Source organism: Peromyscus maniculatus, chromosome 3 (assembly GCF_049852395.1).
Source record: "Peromyscus maniculatus bairdii isolate BWxNUB_F1_BW_parent chromosome 3, HU_Pman_BW_mat_3.1, whole genome shotgun sequence".
Classification (NCBI taxonomy): domain Eukaryota; kingdom Metazoa; phylum Chordata; class Mammalia; order Rodentia; family Cricetidae; genus Peromyscus; species Peromyscus maniculatus.
This window is the reverse complement of record NC_134854.1, coordinates 66,693,511-66,715,570: the sequence shown is the minus strand read 5'-3', so window position 1 is coordinate 66,715,570 and position 22,060 is coordinate 66,693,511. Positions and strand designations below refer to the sequence as shown.

The 22,060-nt window shown below is 47.0% G+C and overlaps 1 protein-coding gene across 18 annotated transcripts in view; it reads left to right on the top strand.

The window, feature by feature from the left end:
- Prkag2 (protein kinase AMP-activated non-catalytic subunit gamma 2) overlaps positions 1-21,103 on the top strand; it is a 262,801-nt gene extending 241,698 nt beyond the window's left edge. For 11 of the 18 annotated variants that reach the window (XM_042273222.2, XM_042273224.2, XM_042273228.2 and 8 more), the window contains 10 exons: positions 1,524-1,605; positions 3,296-3,354; positions 5,022-5,067; positions 6,852-6,906; positions 8,030-8,156; positions 10,591-10,756; positions 11,065-11,102; positions 12,751-12,897; positions 17,090-17,183; positions 20,382-21,103. In XM_042273222.2, the coding sequence (XP_042129156.1) occupies positions 1,524-1,605; positions 3,296-3,354; positions 5,022-5,067; positions 6,852-6,906; positions 8,030-8,156; positions 10,591-10,756; positions 11,065-11,102; positions 12,751-12,897; positions 17,090-17,183; positions 20,382-20,416 (849 nt within the window). In that variant the 3' untranslated portion in view covers positions 20,417-21,103. The remainder of the gene's footprint in view (positions 1-1,523; positions 1,606-3,295; positions 3,355-5,021; positions 5,068-6,851; positions 6,907-8,029; positions 8,157-10,590; positions 10,757-11,064; positions 11,103-12,750; positions 12,898-17,089; positions 17,184-20,381) is intronic. The other 7 variants (XM_042273223.2, XM_042273225.2, XM_076565999.1 and 4 more) reach the window with 1 other exon arrangement.
- The last annotated feature ends 957 nt before the right edge of the window (positions 21,104-22,060 follow it).

Sequence of the window (22,060 nt, the reverse complement as noted above, 5' to 3'; positions counted from 1 at the left end):
GCCCGTGCCATCTAGTGCCGGGAAATGCACTTATTGCTGAATGCCTTTCTCATCTTCAGGGGGATGGGGAAACACGTTGTTTGTTGTGATTTTTAATATAATGACCAATTATCATTTCAAATAATTCAGTATAACTGAGATAAATTATCAATCACATGTGGGAGAAATTAAGCTGTTATTTAATTATTTTGTATAATTTTAATTACAGAAAATCTGTGTATGCAAGAATATTTAGTTACAGCAAAGAAAAAAAATTTGAAGTTGTCTTTCAGTTTCAAAAAAATAACCCCCACTCCTTTCACCAGGTGTGGCCAGCCTGTAGCCCATAAGCCATGTGCAACCAGAGTGCTCTGAATGCAGCTGAACACAAAATTGTAAACTTACTTAAAAATCTTATGAGGTCTATGGAGATGGCTTGGTGCTCAAAGCATTTGCTACAAGTGTGAGGACCTGAGTTCAAATCCCCAGGACCCATATAAAAGGCTGGCCTTGGTAGTGCATGTCTGAAACCTGCTGCTCCTATAGTGTGAAGGGAGGTTCAGACCGGAGGCTCTGGAAACCTGCCGTCAGTCAGCTAGCCTGGTGCGTTCAGCAGCCAGTGGCAGAGAAGACACCCTGTCCTGAACCAAAGTGAAAGGCAAGGGCCAACACCAATACATGAAGTTTGTCTTCTGACCTCCACACGTGTGCCCACACTCATGCACACCTACATACACACATATACATACATGCAAAAGGAAAATATGAAGGTTTTGTGGAGTTTTTTGTGATTTGATTTGCATTGTGTTGTAGAATATTAAAGATGTGTTACATTTGTTTATGCTGGGGAAGATTTGTTTAATGATACAAAAATGTGTCTCTTTTTATGTTACATTTGTTTAACTCTGTGAAGCTGTGTTACTTTGCCTGTCTAAAACACCTGATTGGTCTAATAGAGAGCCAAACAGCCAATAGCAAGGCAGGAGAAAGGATGGGTGGAGCTGCCGGGCAGAGAGAATAAATAGGAGGAGGAATCTGGGAAGAGAGGATCACGGAGCAAGAAAAGAAGGGGCCAGCCACCCGGCCAGACACAGAATAAGAAGTAAAAGATATACAGAAATAGAGAAAGGTAAAAGCCCAGAGGCAAAAGATAGATGGGATCATTTGAAGTTGTGAAAAGATGGTTAGAAACAAGCCAAGCTAAGACCGGGCATTCGTGAGTAAGAATAAGCCTCTGTGACTTATCTGGGAGCCGGGTGGTGGGCCCCCCAAAGAGCCAAAAGAGTAAGCAACAAACAGCTGCAGCACTGCTGGAGTGAGAGCTCTGCAAAGGTGACAGTGTCGTGTCACAGTGTCAACAGGCTGGACACGTCTAAATACCTTTTGCTAGGCTACACAAAACCGTTTTGCTAACAAGTGTCATTTGTAGCCTATCACACTTACGTCGATAGTTACTGGTAAGATTTGGTTGAAACCTTAGTTGAGAGTATTTCCCTCCTGAAATGGAGACTTTAAAAGGATGTTTTGTTTCTGGTTTCTCTCAGGTTAAAAAGGCCTTCTTTGCCTTAGTAGCCAACGGAGTCCGCGCAGCGCCTCTGTGGGAAAGTAAAAAGCAGAGCTTTGTCGGTGAGTGGCCGAGCTGGGGAAGGCTGTCCGGGAAGGGACCCCAATCCCTGCAGAGTGCTCCACATTCCATCCCTGTTGCTTCAGCCTGATAGACATTTTCCAAATTGAAGAACATTCTGGCTTTTGCATACTGAACCAGACCAGACCACTAGTGAATTTAGGACAATTGACCTTATTGCAGTCTTTTTTGCTTTTCTGGTGTTTGAGGGTTTTTTTTTGGGGGGGGGGGGCGGTTGTTCTTTTAATTTTGCAATTTCTGAACACTCTGAAGGAGGTTTTGTCTATCAGCTTAGGGAGCAGAATGACCAGATGTGGTCAGATGAGCTGAGGGCCCTTGCTCTGGTCTGTGCTGGCTCTGTTCAATCACTGTTCATCACTGTGTAGATGACAGCAAGCATCATATGAATATAATCAGTGTCTGCTAAAGCCCTGGATATGGTGATACATGCCTATAAACCCAGCACATGGGGTGCAGAGGCAGGAGGATTACAAGTTCCAGCCTGAGCAAGACCTTGTCTGGAATAGCTAAGAGCTAGGGGCGTCGTTCAGTGTTACCAGGACTGCCTATGTTGTGCAAGGCCCTGGGTGTGACCGTAGCACTGAAAGGGAAAGGGCGTGTGCCTCCCAACTGTGTAAACACTGTCACATCTGACCCCAGTCAGAACAGCCAGACAATGTTGTCCCTCTAGACACTATTCTGAAAGTAACCCCTTCAGTCTGCGCTTCCTCTGGACTATGATGTTCTTTTTTGTTTCTGTTTTTCGAGACAAGGTTTCTCTGTGTAACAGCTCTGGCTGTCCTGGAATTCACTTTGTAGACCAGAACTCAGAGATCCACCTGCCTCTGGGCCCTGAGTGCTGAGATTAAGGCGTGCACCACCACCACCACCACCACCACCACCACCACCACCACCACCACCACCACCACCACCACCACCACCACCACCTCCCGGCACCTCTAATTGTTCTTGTGGAAAACATTCCTTTTTGTCATCCTCACTGTTGTAGTTTCCAGCACGTAGTAGGCCTGCAGTGAGTGGTGGTGACTCTGCTAAAGCCATTGTGTTCAGAATGCGTCTCAGGACACGGTCCAGGTGCCCCAGAAGGCCCACCAGCATAGCACTTAGGGAATTTCTGCATCTCTGCTGAAGCATTTAAAACTAGTCACATGCAGCTACAATTCTTGGTGGTATTTTATGAGTGTTGGTGCGTTCTCTGTCCATCAGGCTTCAGTTTGCATTTCTAGGCTAGTGTAGGAAATACATGTTCTTTCTTTACTACACGAGATGAAGCCTGAGATCTTGGGTTGTGTTTTGCAAGACTTTCTAGTAAACATTGCAGATTCACTTGCCACTAAAACCTTTCCTTCTCTGTGTCTTTTTGGCATGCATGAGAGGCCCGAGATTGATGTCAAGAATCATCCTCCATCATTTGTCTACTTTATTCTTTGAAGCAGGGTCTCTCAAGCAAACCCAGAGCTTGCCAGTATGCCTAGTCTCACCAGCCAGCTCTGAGATCCCCTGCCTCCACCTTCTAAGGCTGGAATTACAAGTGGGCCACCACACTGACCGATGATTCTGAGGATGCAGACTCCTGTTCTCACTTACGTGGCAAATGCTCTAACCACTGAGATGTCTCACTTAGTTTCTTGGTCACTTAGTTTCATTTTAACCTGTGATTCTTTGTTCCAGGGATGCTCACTATTACAGACTTCATAAATATACTACACAGATACTATAAATCACCTATGGTAAGTGGCGTAGACCTCACTGTGTGTGTGGTTAGGATGGGAGAGGATTTTCCCAGTATGTATAATAGATAAGGAACTTAAGTATAAGACTTCCAACCCAAGTAAACAGTGAGCTTAGCCTCATAGCATTTAATTGACATTTGAAGAAGGCACCAGGAAAAAAGAGTATTAACTGCTTTCTTCAGCTTCCAGAATTATCCATTCTGATTTATTGCCCTGGCATGTGTAAGTTTCTGCTGCTTGATGACTAGCCCCATGTGGTGTCTGCAGTACCAGCATTAGGACCAGGAAGGGCGGTGCCTCCCCCACACACACACACTTCCTCTTAGTGGTTGGCCTACGGCCTCACCCTGGAGATAATGTGGCCACAGCTCTCTTTTTGCAGGCCTCTTTTTGCAGGCCTCTTGCTCTGAGTGGAGTTTGAGAATCGCTCATCACCCATCCAGGATTTATTTTTCTTACTTATTTCAGTTCTGGGGGGAAACCCAGGGCTTTGAGCTTGCTGGGCAATGCTCCACCATGGCTCTACCTACCTCCAGCCCTCCTTCATGTTTATAGCCACTGTAAGGAAACCAGACAGACGTACAAATCAAAACTGAAGCAACTCAGTTCGGGCGCTTTCCTGCCAATTTGAGAAAGACTATTCTGGATGCCGTTGGTGATAGACGCCACAGCACCTCGCCCACATCTTCTAGCAGGGCAGTGTGAATGGAAACCCCAGTCTGCCCTGTATCAGACACCGCTTGGTCCAGTTTGGTTTGGTTTGCTGCGGTGGGAGGACAGTTGTATGTTTGATTTAGCTAGTTCTACTGTTAGGGTATCTAAAAGGCAGAAGATACCTTTTAGTTAGCGTGTTTCTAAGGTGGCACTCATTTGTCCACTAATATGCATTATTTAACAAGGGAACGCGCTCTGAGAAGTGTGTCATCAGTTGACCCCATTGTGTGAGAACAGCCAAATGTTTTTACTCAGACTGAGATGACCGCATTTGTGGGTTCTGAAAGTCAAGTCTGTGATCCATCGTTTCATGAAGCTGTCACTGCGTGGCACATGGCTGTAATTCCCACATAAAATACAAAAATGAGTTTCTTCACCAGGAAAACTCTAGAAGGACGATCTTTATATGTAGGGCTCCGAAGGTAGAAACTGGCCTGTGAGAAGGGAGGAGGGGCTGTAGTGGGTAGGGGTGGGGATAAGAGAGGATGAAGAACTATGTTTGGCTTAAAAACAGCAGGAGGGACCACTTGTGGGAAGGAAGGGGACAGTGGAGGAGAAGAGGAGACGCAGGGTGAATAAGAATGATGTAGAGAGATAAATACCCTACAAAAGCAAAAATGCCACCATGAAACCTGTTATTTTTATCTGCTTAATAAAAAATTGTAATTAAATATCCCACTTAAAGAAAAATGAAGTTTTCTCTAACTTGAACTATTGTGTGTTAAATGTGTGATGAAGAACAGCAGATGCCATATAGCAAATCTCTATGGTGGTTTATTAAATTCAAAAATTGGGGGGAAAAAGTCATGAACAGGCCTAAGCTCTTTTTTGGTACTTGAAGCTACATTCTCCTGGGTCCCCCAGTGTTCTGATTATAAACAGAGAAGCAGAGTGTACTGCTTGCTGTTGTGGATGCTGACACTTGTAGACATGGTTTTTCTTATTCGCAGGTACAGATTTATGAATTAGAGGAACATAAGATTGAAACGTGGAGGGGTAAGCACCGCCAGGTCTTAAACTCTTGAGTATCTGGAGAAAACGTTGCCTGAAAAGCATATTTGAGTGTGCCAGGTCGTTTCCTGCACTTCATTACAACCTGCTAGTTAAAACACTCGGTTTTCATTTTGAGGGTCTTCCCTACCAACTGTGCACGTTGTCACACGTGCGTGGCCTTACACTAGGTCTGGAGCTGTACAGATGTGTGATCTGACCACTGAGTAGCACCCTCAGATATCTGCTCACCATGGCCCAGTATGGGACAGAGCAAGCTTCCGCTCTGATAAGCTGAATTACACTTTTACCAATTCAGCAAAACCAGGACAAGAACAATTCTAACTGAACGGTTCAGATGGGCTAACAAGGAAATCGTTTCAGGAACTCCTCGTGGGCTAGAGAGATAGTATGGGAGGAAAAGGCTGGCTGTGCGAGCCTGAGCTCAGTCCCCAGAATCCATGTCCAAGAGCCGAGCACAGGAGGGCGCACTTACCAGCCCTGGAAACAGGGACAGGTGACGCTGGGGACTCAGTGGTCAGCCAGCCTGATCAAATCAGCAAGACCAGAGTCCATGAGCGACTCTGTCTCAAAAAACAGGATGGAGAGCTTCTGAGGTGTTCTCTGGCCCCCCACACAAGCATGCATACACACAGGTACATACACTCATACATACAAAAGAACTCTGTTTGCTACACAAAAATTCACTCTTTACAGTCAGGTTATTTTTGCCTACAGTGGGACCAGTTTTTAAACTCTTGTTCCATGATAGGAAGGTTGTCATCTCAAAGACTCATAGTGGGCAGGGCAGAGGACCCAGACTAGTCAGAGCATAAGTAAGCGCTCAAGGCGAAGCCTGGGTAGAAGGGGAAGGACCTACTACAGGGCATTTTTTAGCTAGGTATTAGAAGTCTGTTTTGCTGTTCCCATCATGTGCTTGACAGGATGGCCAGCCTTCAAAGGTGTCTGAGAAATCATACCCTCCACTTGAGTTCTCCAGACCTCTGCGGCCCCTTTTAATTTCCTGTGATTTTGAAATCTTGCCAAGGGATGTGTTTTATTGAGCATGGCTTTATCAAGGCAGGATAAATGAATTAAGTCAGCATGGCATCCAGATGGCCTGTCAACGACATGATTAACAACACCAAGACAAGCCCTTCTCATCAAACCCTGCTGTATGCATGCCGTTGAGCATGGTTTAGGTGTATTTACACTTCCGCCTACGGGGATGTTTGAAGGTGTGATAATATCAGGACGGTCTCAGATACCTTCTGTGTGCAGACCTCAGCAAAACCAATTAATTACAGTTGATTTCTTTACAAAGAAAATGTGCATATGCTGGCAAGATTCCCAACATGCCCTGGGTTTTGAGCATCAGTGAAATAAAATGAGATCATTTGAAGAACAACATTACTTAAAGTGGTGCTCTCTCCGCGTTTATGAAAATTGCTCTGAAGGATCCTGTAAAGGTTTCATTTCTTGAGAGTAATGTGGACTTGACAGGACCCAGTGGCCTCTGCTACCATTTGTCCGCATCAGTGTTTCCTGATGTTAGCAGCATCTTTGGAAACATTGGAGCCTTTTCCTATATTTGATTTTTCTTCAAACACGTCCTGAAAACATGACTTAAAATAACCAAGACTGTACCCTTAGTTTAGGGTAAATCATCTTTTATTTGGGTTTCTAGTTGGTCTAGTTGTTCCCTGCAAACTGGAGGATATTTTAATGTAAAGTAGCATTGCACACAGCAGATCTAAAACTAACTGTATGTTTTCCTTCTACAAATGCAGAGTTATACTTACAAGAAACCTTCAAGCCTTTGGTGAATATCTCTCCAGATGCAAGGTAAACATGGAAGCTTCTTCTCTCCTGTGAAACATTCTCTGCAGTTTAGGTGTCTCATTGCCATGATAGGTAACTAGAAGTAGACAGACATGTCCCTCAGTCTAGATAGGACCAACCTCCTTAATGCAGGTAGCGTGCCAGAGGGTGAGAGACGTTAGAAGTCACAGCCAAGCCAGGCATGGTGGGATCTAGCACGCAGGGGAAGCTGGCATAGGAAGACCTGCATGTTTGAGGCCATCCTGGGCTATACACATAGCAAGCACAGGGCTATCCTGGACAGCTTAGCAAGACCTAAGAGAGGAAGGAGAGGGAGAGGGTGGAACAACCGTGTAGATCCAAGTGGTTGGGAATGGGCTATGAGGTTGATCATCCGGGCCAGTTTCAGACATCCAGCTTTCCTGCGGCAGCATCGGTGGAGGGATCCTCTTACAGTTACCCATCTCAGGGCTTCACTCCTGACCCCAGCATTTGGTCCGAGGGGCCGGATCCTGGGAGCAGCAGTGAAACATTCCCAGAGTGGTGTCAATCCAGACCAGAGCCATCCTAGAAGGAGCAGGAAGGGCGAATCAGGACTGACAGAGCAGGTGCTCAGCTCTCTCTGGCTCTCAGCACGAGACGGACAGAGTAGGAGACATTTTTAAAGCCCAAGAGCTGTAGAGAGAGAAGACACTTGGTTTGTCCCCGTATTTCCAGATCGTGGGGGAAGGTACACTCCGCAGGCTTCTTGGAGACAGTGGCGGGGGCAAGGAGGACACGGGGCAGTTCCCCAAGGTGGGCTGGCAGGGCAGGCAGACACCCTGGAGTCTGGCAACCCAGCCCCAGTGCTGAGGTCACTGCTGGCTTTCCAGAAGGCTTAAGGTTTGCCTCTTTCAAACAAAATCCCTGGACACACTACTAACAACCGGCCTTGCTGGAGCTCCATGTTTCCCTCTTGAGTTTGAGACGCATCAACAGATGGGCAGAGAGCTCCCATGTAAAGCTTTGCGGTGACTGTCTTAAGCTGATGTGACCCTCTTCTTATGGTGGTATAAAAGCAGTGAAAATACTGTAAAGCTGGGGTGGTCCAAAGTCTTTCTGATCTTTCTTGAAAGCCTCCTAATGACTCTAATGGCTTTTCCCGCAGCCTCTTCGATGCTGTATACTCGTTGATCAAAAATAAAATCCACAGATTGCCAGTTATTGACCCTATCAGTGGGAATGCACTTTATATACTTACCCACAAAAGAATCCTCAAGTTCCTCCAGCTTTTTGTAAGTAGTCCCTAAAGATGCAGTTGCATTGCCTGTCACTTACGTCAAGTAAATGGGCTCCTGTTGCTCTTGGTAGAAGAAACCGGTAGTTCTAAGGGCTCCATTTTGCGGCATTTCAGTTTCTCAACTCACTACTGTGTGCACTGTGTGTTCTCCAAGTTGATGCCAGCTCAAATGCTGTAATATTTTAGGCCAAGTATGAAAGTACTAAAACTGGGAAGTGCCCCCTGAAGATGGGCATCTCTCGTGCACGGGCAGCTAAAGCAGTTTCTCAGTCTGGTTGAGGTCTACTGCACCAGATGGATGGAGCCACGGTTTAGGGCAGAAGTTGCTTCGTGGTGCCTTTGTTGAGGTCATGGTTTTAGAAACAGGAGCAAAAAAACACACCGTCCCGGGGGTGGTCTCGTTCTCACCTGCAGCAGCATCAGAGAATCCCAAGGCAAGTCAGATGTAGGCAAGAGATGCACCATAGTGCACTTCTGTGGTTTGTGTTCAAACCTCCGAGAGTATTAGAGGAGGCTCTGTGGGAGCAGGAATGTGCCAGGAGGCTTTCGTGCCCCGCCCCCATCACCTGTGCTAAATGTGGAGTTGAAGTCATCAGTCAGGAGGAACAGTGGAAGTGTTGATGGTTCAGAAAGGTCATTTGAAGTTTTCTTTCTAACGGAAATAAGAAACACTTAAAAGCTGTTTCCTGTCTGCAGCTTCCCACTAGGCATGCAAGCCCAAAGTCCGGCCCAAGTTGCTCTTTTGTTTGTTTGTTTGGTTGGGTTTTTTTTTGTTTTTTGTTTTTGTTTTTTCCAGACAGACTTTCTCTGTGTAGCTTTGGTGCCTGTCCTGGATCTCGCTCTGTAGACCAGGCTGGCCTCAAACTCACAGAGATTCACCGGGCTCTGCCTCCCGAGTGCTGAGATTAAAGGCATGCACCACCACCGCCCGGTCCAAGTTGCTCCTGGATGCAGCCTTGCAAGGCCAGGGGCTTACCGAGGTGTCAAGGGTTTAGAGACACGCATTGGTGATCCAGCTGGTCACATAGTTTAATAGGCATAGTAGGCATATGGAGACAAGTTGTATTTCCTGATTAAATAAATGCTAAGAAATCAGGAGAGGAATAATTTGCCAAAGAGCCCATGACATTTAGTAGGCAACCTAGGAAGAAAGAGCAGTTTTTGTCCACCAGTCGGTTACAGTGGAGTGTGGCAGCCTCGCGTGTTGAGACATCATAGGAACCAAGGGCTTGAGTGAAGAGGCAGGTGCTCTGGACCCACATTTGCCAGGCTTGGCAGCTCAGCCCCCTAGATCCCGCCTGTGACAGTTGACCCACTGGCAGGCACATCCTGAGAGCTTTGCACAAGGCATCCTTATCCCTGCCCAGTTGGTGGTGGTAATGCTGTTCATATTGCCACTCACCTCATCTGTGGAGAGGAAGAGGGTTGCCTTATATTTGAACCAATATGGCAGCTAGAACCTTGCAGCCAAATATTCAGCCATAGGTTGTCAGATAAAAACACGTATTTTAAATAAAGAAGCATCATAGCCTGGTTTTTACTTCATTATCAGGATCATTTGGAGAAAGGGTAGTGATACCCTTGCAGGCATTTGAGAAGCAGACAGTCTGAAGCGGGAATATCCTGTGTTGAGATGGATTAGATGACCTAATAGGTCTTTCTCTCTCTTTTTTCTCTAAATTTCTAGGAATCTCATGATTTGAATATTGATGAACTCTTTGACTTGAACATTTTGTTTCTTCTAACTGTTCATCTTTTCCTGATAATTATAAGGTACACCAGGAGGCTGGCGTCAACTGTGCCCTTTATAAAAGGTGGATCTTTGAAACCGTAGACCTTACTTTGTTGTAGTTCGGCCTGATCCTAGACTTGCTTCCAACTTACCCCTCCTCCTCTGAAACAGTCAGAAGAGGAAAGTTCATTTGTTAAAGGTTCCTCCCGCTCTGTGCAGCTAGTTTATTCCTTGTTGTTAATCGTCAGAAACTGGATTCATCTGGGGAGAGTACCAGCTATGGAGGTGGGGTAGACTGAGCAGCAGCTTGGTCTCAGCCATTCGGCCCTAGGGTCACTTCAGGTCCCGGGGCTGAGTGCACGTCACTAAGAATAAAGGGTTCAAGCCGTGCTGGCTTTCAGGCCTTCGTCCCCCAGACACGCCTGTCGATCCCATCATCTACCCGCTGTTTTGGAGTGAAGAGAAGGGCAGACATGAATCCTTGGGATCATTTTTTGTAGAAGGATACATGTGGAGCTGTTAGCTGGTGTGAGAGAGGCAGTTCTGACGTGTGGCTCTGCTGACAGTAAGACCAAGCAGACATTAGGAAAGAGTGCCTTTCATGTGCTGAACATAGTTCTTCATTCAGATCTGGATGTTTGAGCATTGCAAGGGTATGCTAGGGTTCTAGAACATTCTCGTGTCTCTCCTTGCTCAGATGTCTGATATGCCAAAGCCTGCCTTCATGAAGCAGAACCTGGATGAACTTGGAATAGGAACGTACCACAATATTGCCTTCATTCACCCAGACACTCCTATCATCAAAGCCTTGAACATCTTTGTGGAGAGACGGATATCAGCGCTGCCCGTGGTGGATGAGTCAGGTGTGTGAGGCCATCCCAGCGAAGCTTCGTGCCCGCTCCTGGGCTGGAAGGAGTGGGAAGAGAGCAGACGACAGAGAAACCAATGCTGGGGTGCACTTCCCGTAGTCAGCAATCAGGAGAATAGGAATTTGCGGTGGACTTAGTTTCCTGTCTCCATTAAGATACCATTTTACGTCCATTTTTAAATGGGCCCATTTGTTTTATTCAACACTGTTTAATCCATAGTAGTTACCCAGTTAAGACTGATTTTTTAATGAGTTGCTGTTTTGTTCCTGAAATGTTTTTCTAACGTATTTTTTCATTTTTAGGAAAAGTTGTAGATATTTATTCCAAGTTTGATGTAATTGTAAGTATTTTTTCACGTTTTTAAACCTGTCGTTCAGAATGCATTTTCAAACAAATGAAAATCAAATTAGACTGAGTCCTTTGTTCCCTGATGTAACAAGTTCTGGCCTTTGAGTAAGAGTCTTGGAGAATTTCAGCCTCACGGTGATGGTATTTCTAATACTCACTGATCTACCAATGAACTGCATGAGTTGTGCTGATTTTTATTGTCCTCGGGCTTCTTCATAGAAACACATCGCATCCATCGCTACAGCCCACGGAGCACGCGCCTTCCGTGGTCGCGGTTCTTTATGGGGTCGCTCTGCCTGTGGGGTGTGCTCAGTGAACATGTGAGCTGGGGCCCGTCTTAACACATACTCCTGCTCAGCTGGGAGACACCGGTCTAAGAAGAAGCCAATAGGCGGAGAGAGCTATCCTAGTCTCCTGGGGCTCTTTACTCAAATCCTTGATTGGCAGGCGTGAGGTTTCTCACTGGTGCTGTATCATACCTTTAAGTTGTTCTTCCCCACTCACATTTAAGAGTAATTTCTGAGTTTCACACTGTGTCTAAGAAGGGGAAGCAGACTTGATAGTGAAATGCATACAATGCATGTTGCCACAGTGTTGAGCCTGCCCTAACGACAGCTTTGCAGATGTCTCAAATCTCTCGATTCACCCTATTCTGTTCAACAGAGTAGAGACCAAAAATCCTTTCATTAGAACCTTGGACGAATGGACCCACTAAAATCCATGGGAGTTGTGGGAGACCCCATGGCTTTCTGGGCTTCTTGGGTCTCTTCTTGATCTTGCCTGGCCCCCACACCTTTCTAATAGAGTCGGTGAGCTCTGAGAACTTATTGCAAAGCACTGAGGTGCACATCTTACCCTTCACAGGTGTTAGTTCATTTCTCAGAAGACTTTGCTTATGTGTGGTGTAGAGCCCTAGTGGACAAAGAAGGGAGGAGCCTGGCAAAAAAGCCTCAAAATTTAACACGTGAGCTGTAGTAGTAAGAGTAGGTGATGTTCCTGATGTCAGAGGGCTCACAGATACTTGTGACTCCAGTTTCAAGGGATCTGATGCCCTCTTCTGGCCTCCATAAGCACAACACACACGCACACGCACACACACACCCACACACACACACACATATGCACACCTATGTGTACATGCACACAAATATAAAGTAAAATCTTTTAAAATGTATAAAACAACATTTGTCTGCTAAGCCTAGTGACACAAGCCAGAGTAGTCCCGGCTACTCAAGAGCCTGAGGCAGGAGGATTGCAAGTTCAAGACCTAACTGGATTTCAGAATAAGTTCAGGACCAGCCTGAGTAATTTAGGAAGACCTGGCTCAAAATTTAAAAAGGGGGGCTGGGGGTGGGCTAGGGCAGTAGCTCAGTGGTGGAGCACTTGCTTAGTTTGCATGAGGTCCTGGGTTCAATCCCCCATGCTACCAACACGACAAATTTACATGTCTCCGTAATCAAGGTACACCTAGTAATGTGTTATCCTCAGTTATGACTGAGACAACCGTGCTGATGGCGTGATACTAGCTGGAAAGACAACTCATAAGACCAAATTCCATGTTACTGTTTCCAAAAATCAGGTTGCTCCTTCATCCGAATGGGAGTGAAGGACGTAATTTTTTTCCTGTGACTCTGTTGCAGAACCTTGCTGCTGAGAAAACCTATAATAACCTAGACATCACGGTGACCCAGGCCCTGCAGCACCGCTCACAGTACTTTGAGGGTGTGGTCAAGTGCAATAAGCTGGAAACACTGGAGACCATCGTGGACAGAATAGTAAGAGCCGAGGTGAGAGACCGGGCCTCTACACATCTTCCCTCAAGTCTGCTTCAGGACACACACAGCAAGCAGCCGAGGGATGGCTGGGGAGGTTGAGACACAGCCCTGGGAGGCAGGCCATGGGTCTGCAGGATAGGAGGGGGTTCATGGCCATTCTGAACCCCAGCACAGTGCTGGACACACAGACGTGAAGCCTTGCTGAGTTGAGTTGAATTTGTGAATTTTTGTGAGTGCAAATATTGGCAAGATACTTTCAGAGTATAAAAAAAATGTACACTTGAGAGAACAAAAGTTGCCCCAGAAGCTTTTAGTTTATACATCCTGTCAGTATCTGTGAATTCAAAGCAAAAATGTATAATGTTATATTAACAAAAGGAATGATAATCAGGTAAAGTAAAACGTTAATATTTTGTGTGTGTGTGTGTGTGTGTGTGTGTGTGTGTGTGTGTGTGTGTGTGTAGTGCCTGCATGCATGTGTGTGTGCTCGTGTATGTTGGGGGAGTGCCTACATACACGTGCGTGCTCGTGTGTTTGCATTTGCATGTGTTTGTATGTGTATCCACGTATCTGGGGGTCAGATCTCTCCTTCGCCCTGTGTGGGTTCTAGGGACTGAACACAGATCACCAAGCCTACGTGACAAGCACTCTACCCCAAGCTGTCTCACCAGCCCGACAAAACGTTTGAAAGTTCACTTCCTGTCTCTCTCCTCTCTGCCCCAACTGACGGGAACAGTAAACTCTTCCCAGCCCGAGCAGCCGCCCCCACACTGCCGGAATTCCACTGCTTGTGGGACTTTCAGGTGTACCTTACACAGTGTTCCCAGGAAGGAAGAAAGGCCACTGTCCTGTGTGTCAGGCCACCTTCTCATTCTCACAACCATTCCTTTCTTCTCAGACCGGGCTGGGAGTGGCATCCTGTGTGCCTTGTCCCTCCCCACCCCTTCACCCAGCGTCCCTCAAGGCCTGAAGGATACAGTTCTGTTCTTTCCAGAACATTCCCTACTAAGCAAAATGAACTCCTAATGACAAGTCTGCTTCAGTATTACAAATACAGGTGTGCAAGCTAAGAGACAAAGCACCTGGTTAGTTTTGAAACTACTAAGAGGCGACCGTAACCTCCGCAGCGAAAGCTGTGCTGCACATGCTGCTGAGGTCAGGTGCCGCATTGAGAGCCATTGCTGCTGGAACTCCTCTGAGCTCCCATGGAGCCCAGCCTCTGTCCTATAGAGTCTGGTGTCTGTCCTCTAGAATCCAGCTGCCGTCCCACAGAGGCGAGGCTCCATGTGGTGTCTGACTTCATTCTCTCAGCTTCTTCCTCCCCAGCTGTGACCATTGCTCTTTAGCACAGCATTTCACTGGCAAATCTTCACTTTTCTTTTTGGTTTTTCAAGACAGGGTTTCCTGCCTGTCCTGGAACTCACTCTGTAGATTGAACTCACTGAGATCCGCCTGCCTCTGCCTCCCCAGTGCTGGAATTAAAGGCGTGCGCCACCACCGCCCAGCTAAATCTCGCCTTTTCTTAAACTGTGCTATATCCATCTTGTTTTCTAGAAGGTTCTAAAATACTTGGGAATGCATCCTAACATCTCATGAATGTCCTTAGAGTCATGTGCCCTCCATAGGTCAGAAGCAGGAATAGGAAAAATGTCGTCCCTCCCTGTGATGACAGTGGACATCTGTGTGATGGAATCCATTGTGAGAACTACAGATCACTTTGTAGGAGAGTGGTAATGGTGAAAATCACTAGCAGTCTAATTTTTCTATTGCCATGAGAAAAGGCCAATCACCAAGGCCAGTAATACCCACACCTCTCGAGTGCTGTGGTGGAAGGCCATGGAAATCTGTGGTTTGAAGGAAGCCAAGAAGGGAAATAAGGATGTAATAAGTTGTTTTCTCAAGTTGCGTGTCTCAGCTCTGTCTGTTGCTAAAATCCCTTCGCCAGCTGACTCCTCCCAGAGCCAGAGTGTATGTCACCATCGGCCTGTTGAACAAGAAGATGACTTTTACAAGTTCTTCAGACCTATTTGGGCAGGCACGCACATGCCTCTCCATACATAAATAAACATCATAAAAATAAATCATCATTTTATCCTAAATCACAGTTACAGTGCTGTGTTTTATCACAGGATTATTGAAGGACCAGAAAGTTTTTTTAAAGAAATCTGTGCTGATTGACACAAGAAAGATAACCAAGGTGACTCTTTTTTAACCCTAAAGCAAGTTATGACATCAAAAACATTATCCTTTGACAAAATACATAAGCCAGACTTCCTCCCCTGCAGCTCCTCCTGTGTCCCATTTTGGCCAGGAGCTAAGGCTGACTGATGCCTCGAGGATCTCCCAGGTAACCTTTGGCCCCAGGCAGAATAATAAGAGGAGGTTGGGATGCTGTTCCACACTCTGCTCTCTCCTCCAGCTCTCCATTCACCTCTGGAAGATTGGAGATGAGAACACTAGAGGTGACTACACCTGCTTCACTCTGCCTCACTTTATCCTCTTGAACATTAACACTAATGTCTGAACGCCACAGCACAATCCCAGTAGCCCAGTCCTAAGTTTCCACGACCTTCTGGACTTCCATTGCCCAGCTAAATCCAGTTGCATACTGGCTGCAAGAGACTGCGCTCGCTCGAGTACTGAAATTGAGAGGCTGGGGTGGAGTCGGCTCAGGTGGCAAAGTTGTTGCCACACAAGCACAAGAACCCGGATCTGATCCACAGCTCCCTGGTAAAAAGCCAGATGCGGTAGTGCTGGGGAGGCAGAGGCAGGAGGATTGCGAGGCCCGCTGGCCAGCCAGTGCAGCTGAGTCGGTGCGCTCTGGGTTCAGGGAGAGAGCCTGTGGAGAAGCATGGAGGAAGTCACCCAGTGTGGACCGAGCTCTGGCCTCCATGCCCACCACATGCATGCATACACAGACTGAGATTGTTCCTTTTGAGCTGTATCATTCCTTTATAGATAGTTTGAAATGTGGAAGCTCAACAGACAGAGCTGGCTCATTTTTCTCAGTGTGGTCAAGCAAATTGGTGTTACGTTTCACCTCTGGACCCAAACCTTCCTGCAGACATCCGCTGTGCGGCCCTCCTGTGCAGCTGGATCACTGTACAGTTTCCTGTAGACATCCTGTGCAGCTGGATCACTGTACAGTTTCCTGCAGACATCCACTGTGCAGCCCTGCTGTGCAGCTGGATCACTGTACAGTTTCCTGTAGACATCCACTGTGCAGCCCTGCTGTGCAGCTGGATCACTGTACAGTTTCCTGTAGACATCCACTGTGCGGCCCTGCTGTGCAGCTGGATCACTGTACAGTTTCCTGTAGACATCCTGTGCAGCTGGATCACTGTACAGTTTCCTGTAGACATCCACTGTGCAGCCCTGCTGTGCAGCTGGATCACTGTACAGTTTCCTGCATGCCTTTTTTTCCAACATGCATTTTTAAATGTTTTTAATTTAAACTTTCACATGTGGACTAGGAGGATGGCTCAGTGGATAAATTGCCTGCTATGCAGGCAGGAGGATCTGAATTCAGATCCCAGCACCCACCCAAACAGGGACAGCAGTAGAGTCCTGTAACCCCAGCTCTGGTAGGGCAGAGGTAGGTGGATCCTGGACTCACTGGCCAGCCAGGCTAGTAAAATGGCAAGCTTCAGGTTCAGTGAGAGATTCCATCTAAAAAAATAATAATAATGCGGGGCTGGCGAGATGGCTCAGAGGTTACAGTTCTTACTGCTCTTCCAATGGACACAAGTTGGACTGTTGGATTCCCACATGGCTGCTCAAAGCCATCCAGTCCCAGGAGATCAGACACCCTCTTTCTGGCCTCCAGGGTCACTCACTGCATGCATGTGGTGCACAGACATATATACAGGCAAAACACCCATACACATGAATGAATGAATGAACGAACGAATGAACGATAGTGAGGCAGCTGGGTAGTGGTGGCTCACATCTCTAATCCCAGCACTTGGAAGGCAAAGGCAGGCAGATCTCAGAGTTCAAGGCCAGCCTGGTCTACAGAGTGAGTTCCAGGACAGTCAGGACTACACAGAGAAACTCTGTCTTGGGGGAGAAAAAAGTGAGGCAATTTAGGGAAAAAAAACTAGATATCAACCTCTGGCCTCCATGTATGCCTACTTGGGCAAGTGCAATACACACACACATACACACACAGAGTAAACTCACACCTGGGCTTTTCTCTTTACAGGTCCATCGGCTGGTGGTAGTGAATGATGCAGATAGTATTGTGGGTATTATCTCCCTGTCAGACATCCTGCAAGCCCTGATCCTCACACCAGCAGGTAAAAATGCAGATTTCAGGCCAGCACAGTATCACATGAATTTGATCCTGGCACTCAGGAGGCAGAGACAGGAAGTTCTCTGTGAGCCTGAGACCAGCTGGTCTACCTAGTGAGCTCCAGGACAACTAGGGTTACATAAAAAGACTCTGTCTCAAAAGGATAGACAGGTAGGTTGATTGATTGATTGATTTCTATCCAAGATTTCCAGGACGGGCGCTGAAGACACCCGGCCCCCACCTCCCACACAGCAGGGCATTGTGTGTGCTGCTCTGCAGATCTTTTTGCCTTTCCTTTTCGTTTTTGAAGTTCTAATGTTCTGCTCGGGTAAGCAAAGTTTCTAGAAAGCACACACAGGGCAGGGGTAGAAGGCACAGGCACAGAGCTGGCCGTGTGTTTGTGGTGAGTGGTGGCCTGATGAGGCCTTAAAACCCTGCCACATCGCTGCCTTCACGTTCTCTTTCCACCCCCTCCCCCACCTCTCCAGCCCCAGCATAGAAACCAGCTAGCTTTTTCCACAGGGTCACAGACCCAGGACAGACGCGACAGTAGGTGGCAGATACTTTGAACTCTAGCAGTACTCATTAAACTATCGCCCACTGTGGTATTGCTTTTCTTTAGTTCAGACATCAATCAATCTCAGCTAAAGCGAGCTTTTGTAATTAATCTGTTCCCTAAAACTACCCACCGTAAGCGTCCCCAGAAACCCCCGCCGCAGCCCTGCCCAACTCTCCAGATGCAAAAGCCACAGAGCCAACCCCAGTAAAGAGTCACCTTCACAGGGACCTTGGCCAGGAGCAGCAGCCTGCAGAAGTTAGGAGAGATGTTCCTGTGGGCCCACCTCCCACTTGCTGAATCTGAAACTCATCCGTAGATGGCCTCTTGTAGTCCTTTCCAGACTGACTGGCTGAAGTTCACAGAGAGCTTCCCAGTCCCAAACAAGCGGGCGTCGGATGAATTGAGTTGCGGTGATACTGTCACCCTGCCTTAGTTACTCTATTACCGCAAAGCTGCCAGGACCAAAGCAGCTTACGAAGGACGGAGTTTATTGCAGCTTACAGTTTCAGAGGGTGAGTCTGTGGCCATCAGGATGTGGAACATAGCGGCAGGCAGGCATGGCGCTGGAGCAGTGGTTGAGAGTTCACATCTGATCTACAAACGGGCAGAGAGGGAGAGAGTGTGCTAATGGGGAGGGGTGCTTTTGAAATCCCAAAGCCCACCCCAACTGACATGTGTCCTTCACTAAGGCCATACCCCTTAATCCTTCCCAAACAGTTCTACCAACCCAGGGCCGCTCTCATTCAAACCACCACAACCTTTAAGTTGGAAATAACCTCGTATCTTTCAAAAGATGGAAGGGGAAACAGACTTCCATCCTGTGGAATACCATCTAGCCCTGAAAGTGAACAGAGCTACTCTATTACAAACAAAACCGGGAAGTCCTGTTAACCTGTAGCTTGGGATTGATTATGTGTAAGTAAATCTTCAAGCAGGCGAAACCACAGGCTCTCCCCCCTGCAAATGAGAAAGCCGTTGTCTGGGTAGACACACGGGGAGGTAGTACCCTCAGAGAAGGATGCCCTGTCCAGGACTAGCCCCGGACTCAGGCATGCCCTCACCTCAGTGCAGGCCCTCATTTATCCCCTTGAGATCTTTTGGGCATCAGAATCCCCGAGTAAACTGGCAAGTGGACCATTCTCTCTGAGCCTTGGTGCCTCAGAGCAGGCTGGGTATGACTTTAGATTTCCATCTAATCTTGCTATTTCCAAAGTTGTCAATCATTCTTGCTCCTCCCATTCCTGTGGGTACAGTGCAGAAATCTGTTTCACAGCTGACATTTGGAATGGATTTACCATGGAAACCCTGTCATAAAAACGGGGTGGCTGGGTTGGAGCTCTTGCTGATAGGCTGTATGTAATGGTTCATTGGGGAAAATGTTGCGTTCTGAATATGCAGAGCAGAGCTCCCATGGAACTCAGGATGCTCACTTTTGCAAGGTAACTAGCGTGCTTAGAGATCAGGAGAGTGATGGTTTACATCCCAGTTACCCCACCCATGTGCATTGGTGTGAGGGTGTCAGATCCCTGGGACTGGAGTTACAGACGGTTGTGAGCTGCCATGTGGGTGCTGGGAATTGAACCCGGGTCCTGTGGAAAAGCAGTCAGTGCTCTTAACCGCTGAGCCATCTCGGCAGCCCCAGTGAGCAGCTCAGCTGGATGCTTAGGGGATCCCCTTGAGGGAAGCACAGCCACTGTGACGTGACACCGCCAACAGCAGCTGAGCAGATGTGGCCACAGCTGCTCTCATACGGAGACTTGCTCAACGCAGTAACGTTTTCTCTTTTTCAAACTGCTTAGCAACATCGCAGTGGAACTCACACTTGAAATGAGCCTTAGCTGCACACTCACCCACCAGGAAGCAGTCTGACCGTACTAGCTACAGTTTACAGCCCCTTCTAATCTGTTGTTAATCTCGCTCCACAGTCACGTGTGTAGTCTGACGCAGAATGCGCACATGGGTCCCAGCCCTCTGAAGGCAGAGGCCAGGCTGAGCTACATAACAAGAGCCTGCCTCAGAAAACCAAAGCCAGGGGCCTAGAGATGGCTCAGAGGTTAAGAGCACTGGCTGCTCTTCCAGAGGACCCGGGTTCGATTCCCAGCACCCACCTAAGAGCTCACAACTGTCTATAACTCTGATCCCAGAGAATCTGACACCCTCTCTGACCTCCTTGGGCATTGCACAGGCATGGTGTAGAGATATACATGTAGGCAAAGCACCCATATACATCAGAGTTTTTTAAGTTAGTTTTTTAAAAAAACGGGTCAGATGAAAGCTAGGGAGGTGCTGTGGGTAGAAGAGTAGCCCTGCCTACCATCCCGCGTGAAACCAGCAGGTACTAGTATCCGTTGCGTGTTCAGTTATCCTTATAGATTATATTTTTATACATGTGCATGGTGACTGAAGTAACTGCCTATTTATTTTTACTTTCTTAGCAGTGGAATCTGACATTTAGAGTGGCCAGGTGTGATAAAGATCAGAGCCCAAGAGATGGCGGAGGGGGTGGGGCTCTTGGAGCCGCCCATTCCTCCCACCTCTCTGTTGGGAAGCCTCGGGCGTCCTCAGCCACTGCCAGCCTGGGTGGGATCGGCTTGTGCGGAGAACCCTCCCATGAGCATGAGCTTGAAACTTGCCATCTCCCAGCAGGTGCCAAACAGAAGGAGGCAGAGGCCGAATGACCCCCGTGAATGTAGACACCCTCACAGGAGAACTTGAACAAAGTCTCGGGGTCGCGTTTTGCCTCATGAACACTGGCTGCGATGGAAGAAAATAAAGTGGCTGAGAATGTATATCAGGGTTTGGCAATGGGTATTTTTCCAGTGATTTGTAAGCATAGGAAAAGATTTTATGTGCTTGAAGATTCAGGCTTACCTTCAAAGACTGTCCTCAGACCCCCCCGTCCGAGGGGTTTCCAATGCTGTATGTCATTAAAGTGCACTGTGTCTGAAATTAGTACTACTTTTCATTTCAAAGAAGTCACTGGGATGGAACGGGTGACCGGAAGGGAGCGAACGGCACGTCCAGATCACGGTGCCTTATGTCCAAACACGCAATATGTCACCGCCGCCACACGCCCCAAAGTGCTGCTGAAGAGACGGCCAGCCCGAATGTGAACATCCTCAAACCTTTTACCCAGTCTCTTTCTTTTCATTTGATTTGTTGGAAAGTTGTAATTTTAACGAAGGCAACGGAAAACTTGAGGAGATGGTCCCCTAAGTGCTGTGTGCCCTGTTCTGGCTGCCGTGTTGACGAGGCTGGTTGGGCAACAACACTTTATTTATTTTCACTCTCATGCAGTTTTTTACACATCTTCTGGTGAATGGATTCACCAAACCTATGAATAAAATCTTGGTTGTTCTCTTAAATGGCAAATTTCTCATGATTTTAGTTTGGATCCGGAAAGGCTACGCCTTCCAAAACAGCCACTGTTGGGGTTTTTTAAATGTTTATGGAAGCGGGCCGTGGTCACAAGGATGAAGTGCCGGGAGACGTCTGTTTTTTGTTTTTTTTTAATTGTGTGTTAAAATGTAAACTCATGATGTTTGTGTGACCGCAGACAAGACTCTTGTAACTTTTATTGTGACACATAAAACAGTATTGTCATGCAATTGAAGGGAACAATATTCCCTTGTATCAGTGCTCTGAAAATGTTGACTCTCTGTGTGTGTGTGTGTGTGTGTGTGTGTGTGTGTGTGTGTGTGTGTGTGTGTGTATGAGCAGAGTTTGGGGTCTTGTTTTTTGGGCTTTTTTTTTTTCCAGATTGAAAATTAAAATAAATCCTACCTACCAGTTTGCTAACGTTCTTTAAAATACCATATATTTGGGTATGTTCCAATTAAGAATCTACATGGAGAATATAGAGAATTCTACATTTCTTCTCAAATAAGAAAAGTACATGAATTGTCATCTCTTTTACCCATCTCCAGAAAAGAACTTGAAAAGATTTATGAACCCCATTATTAAATACAAACATTTGAGTTTGTTTTTGAGACAGGATTTCTCTGTATAGCTCTGGCTGTCCTTGAACTCAGTAAATCAGGCTGGCCACGAACTCAGAGATCCACCTGCCTTTGCCTCCTGAGTGCTAGGATTAAAGACGCACCACCACACCCAGCTTAAATATGAACATATTTTTAATTAGGAATTGTCACACCAGGAGCTGGAGAGATGGCTCAGGTTAAGAACACTGACTGTTCTTGCAGAGGACCTGAGTTCAATTCCCAAGACAAACGTGGTGGTTCACAACCATCTGTAACTCCCACTTCCAGGGATCCGACACTCTTGTGACCTCTGTGATTATTGCATGCCTGTGGTGCACTTAC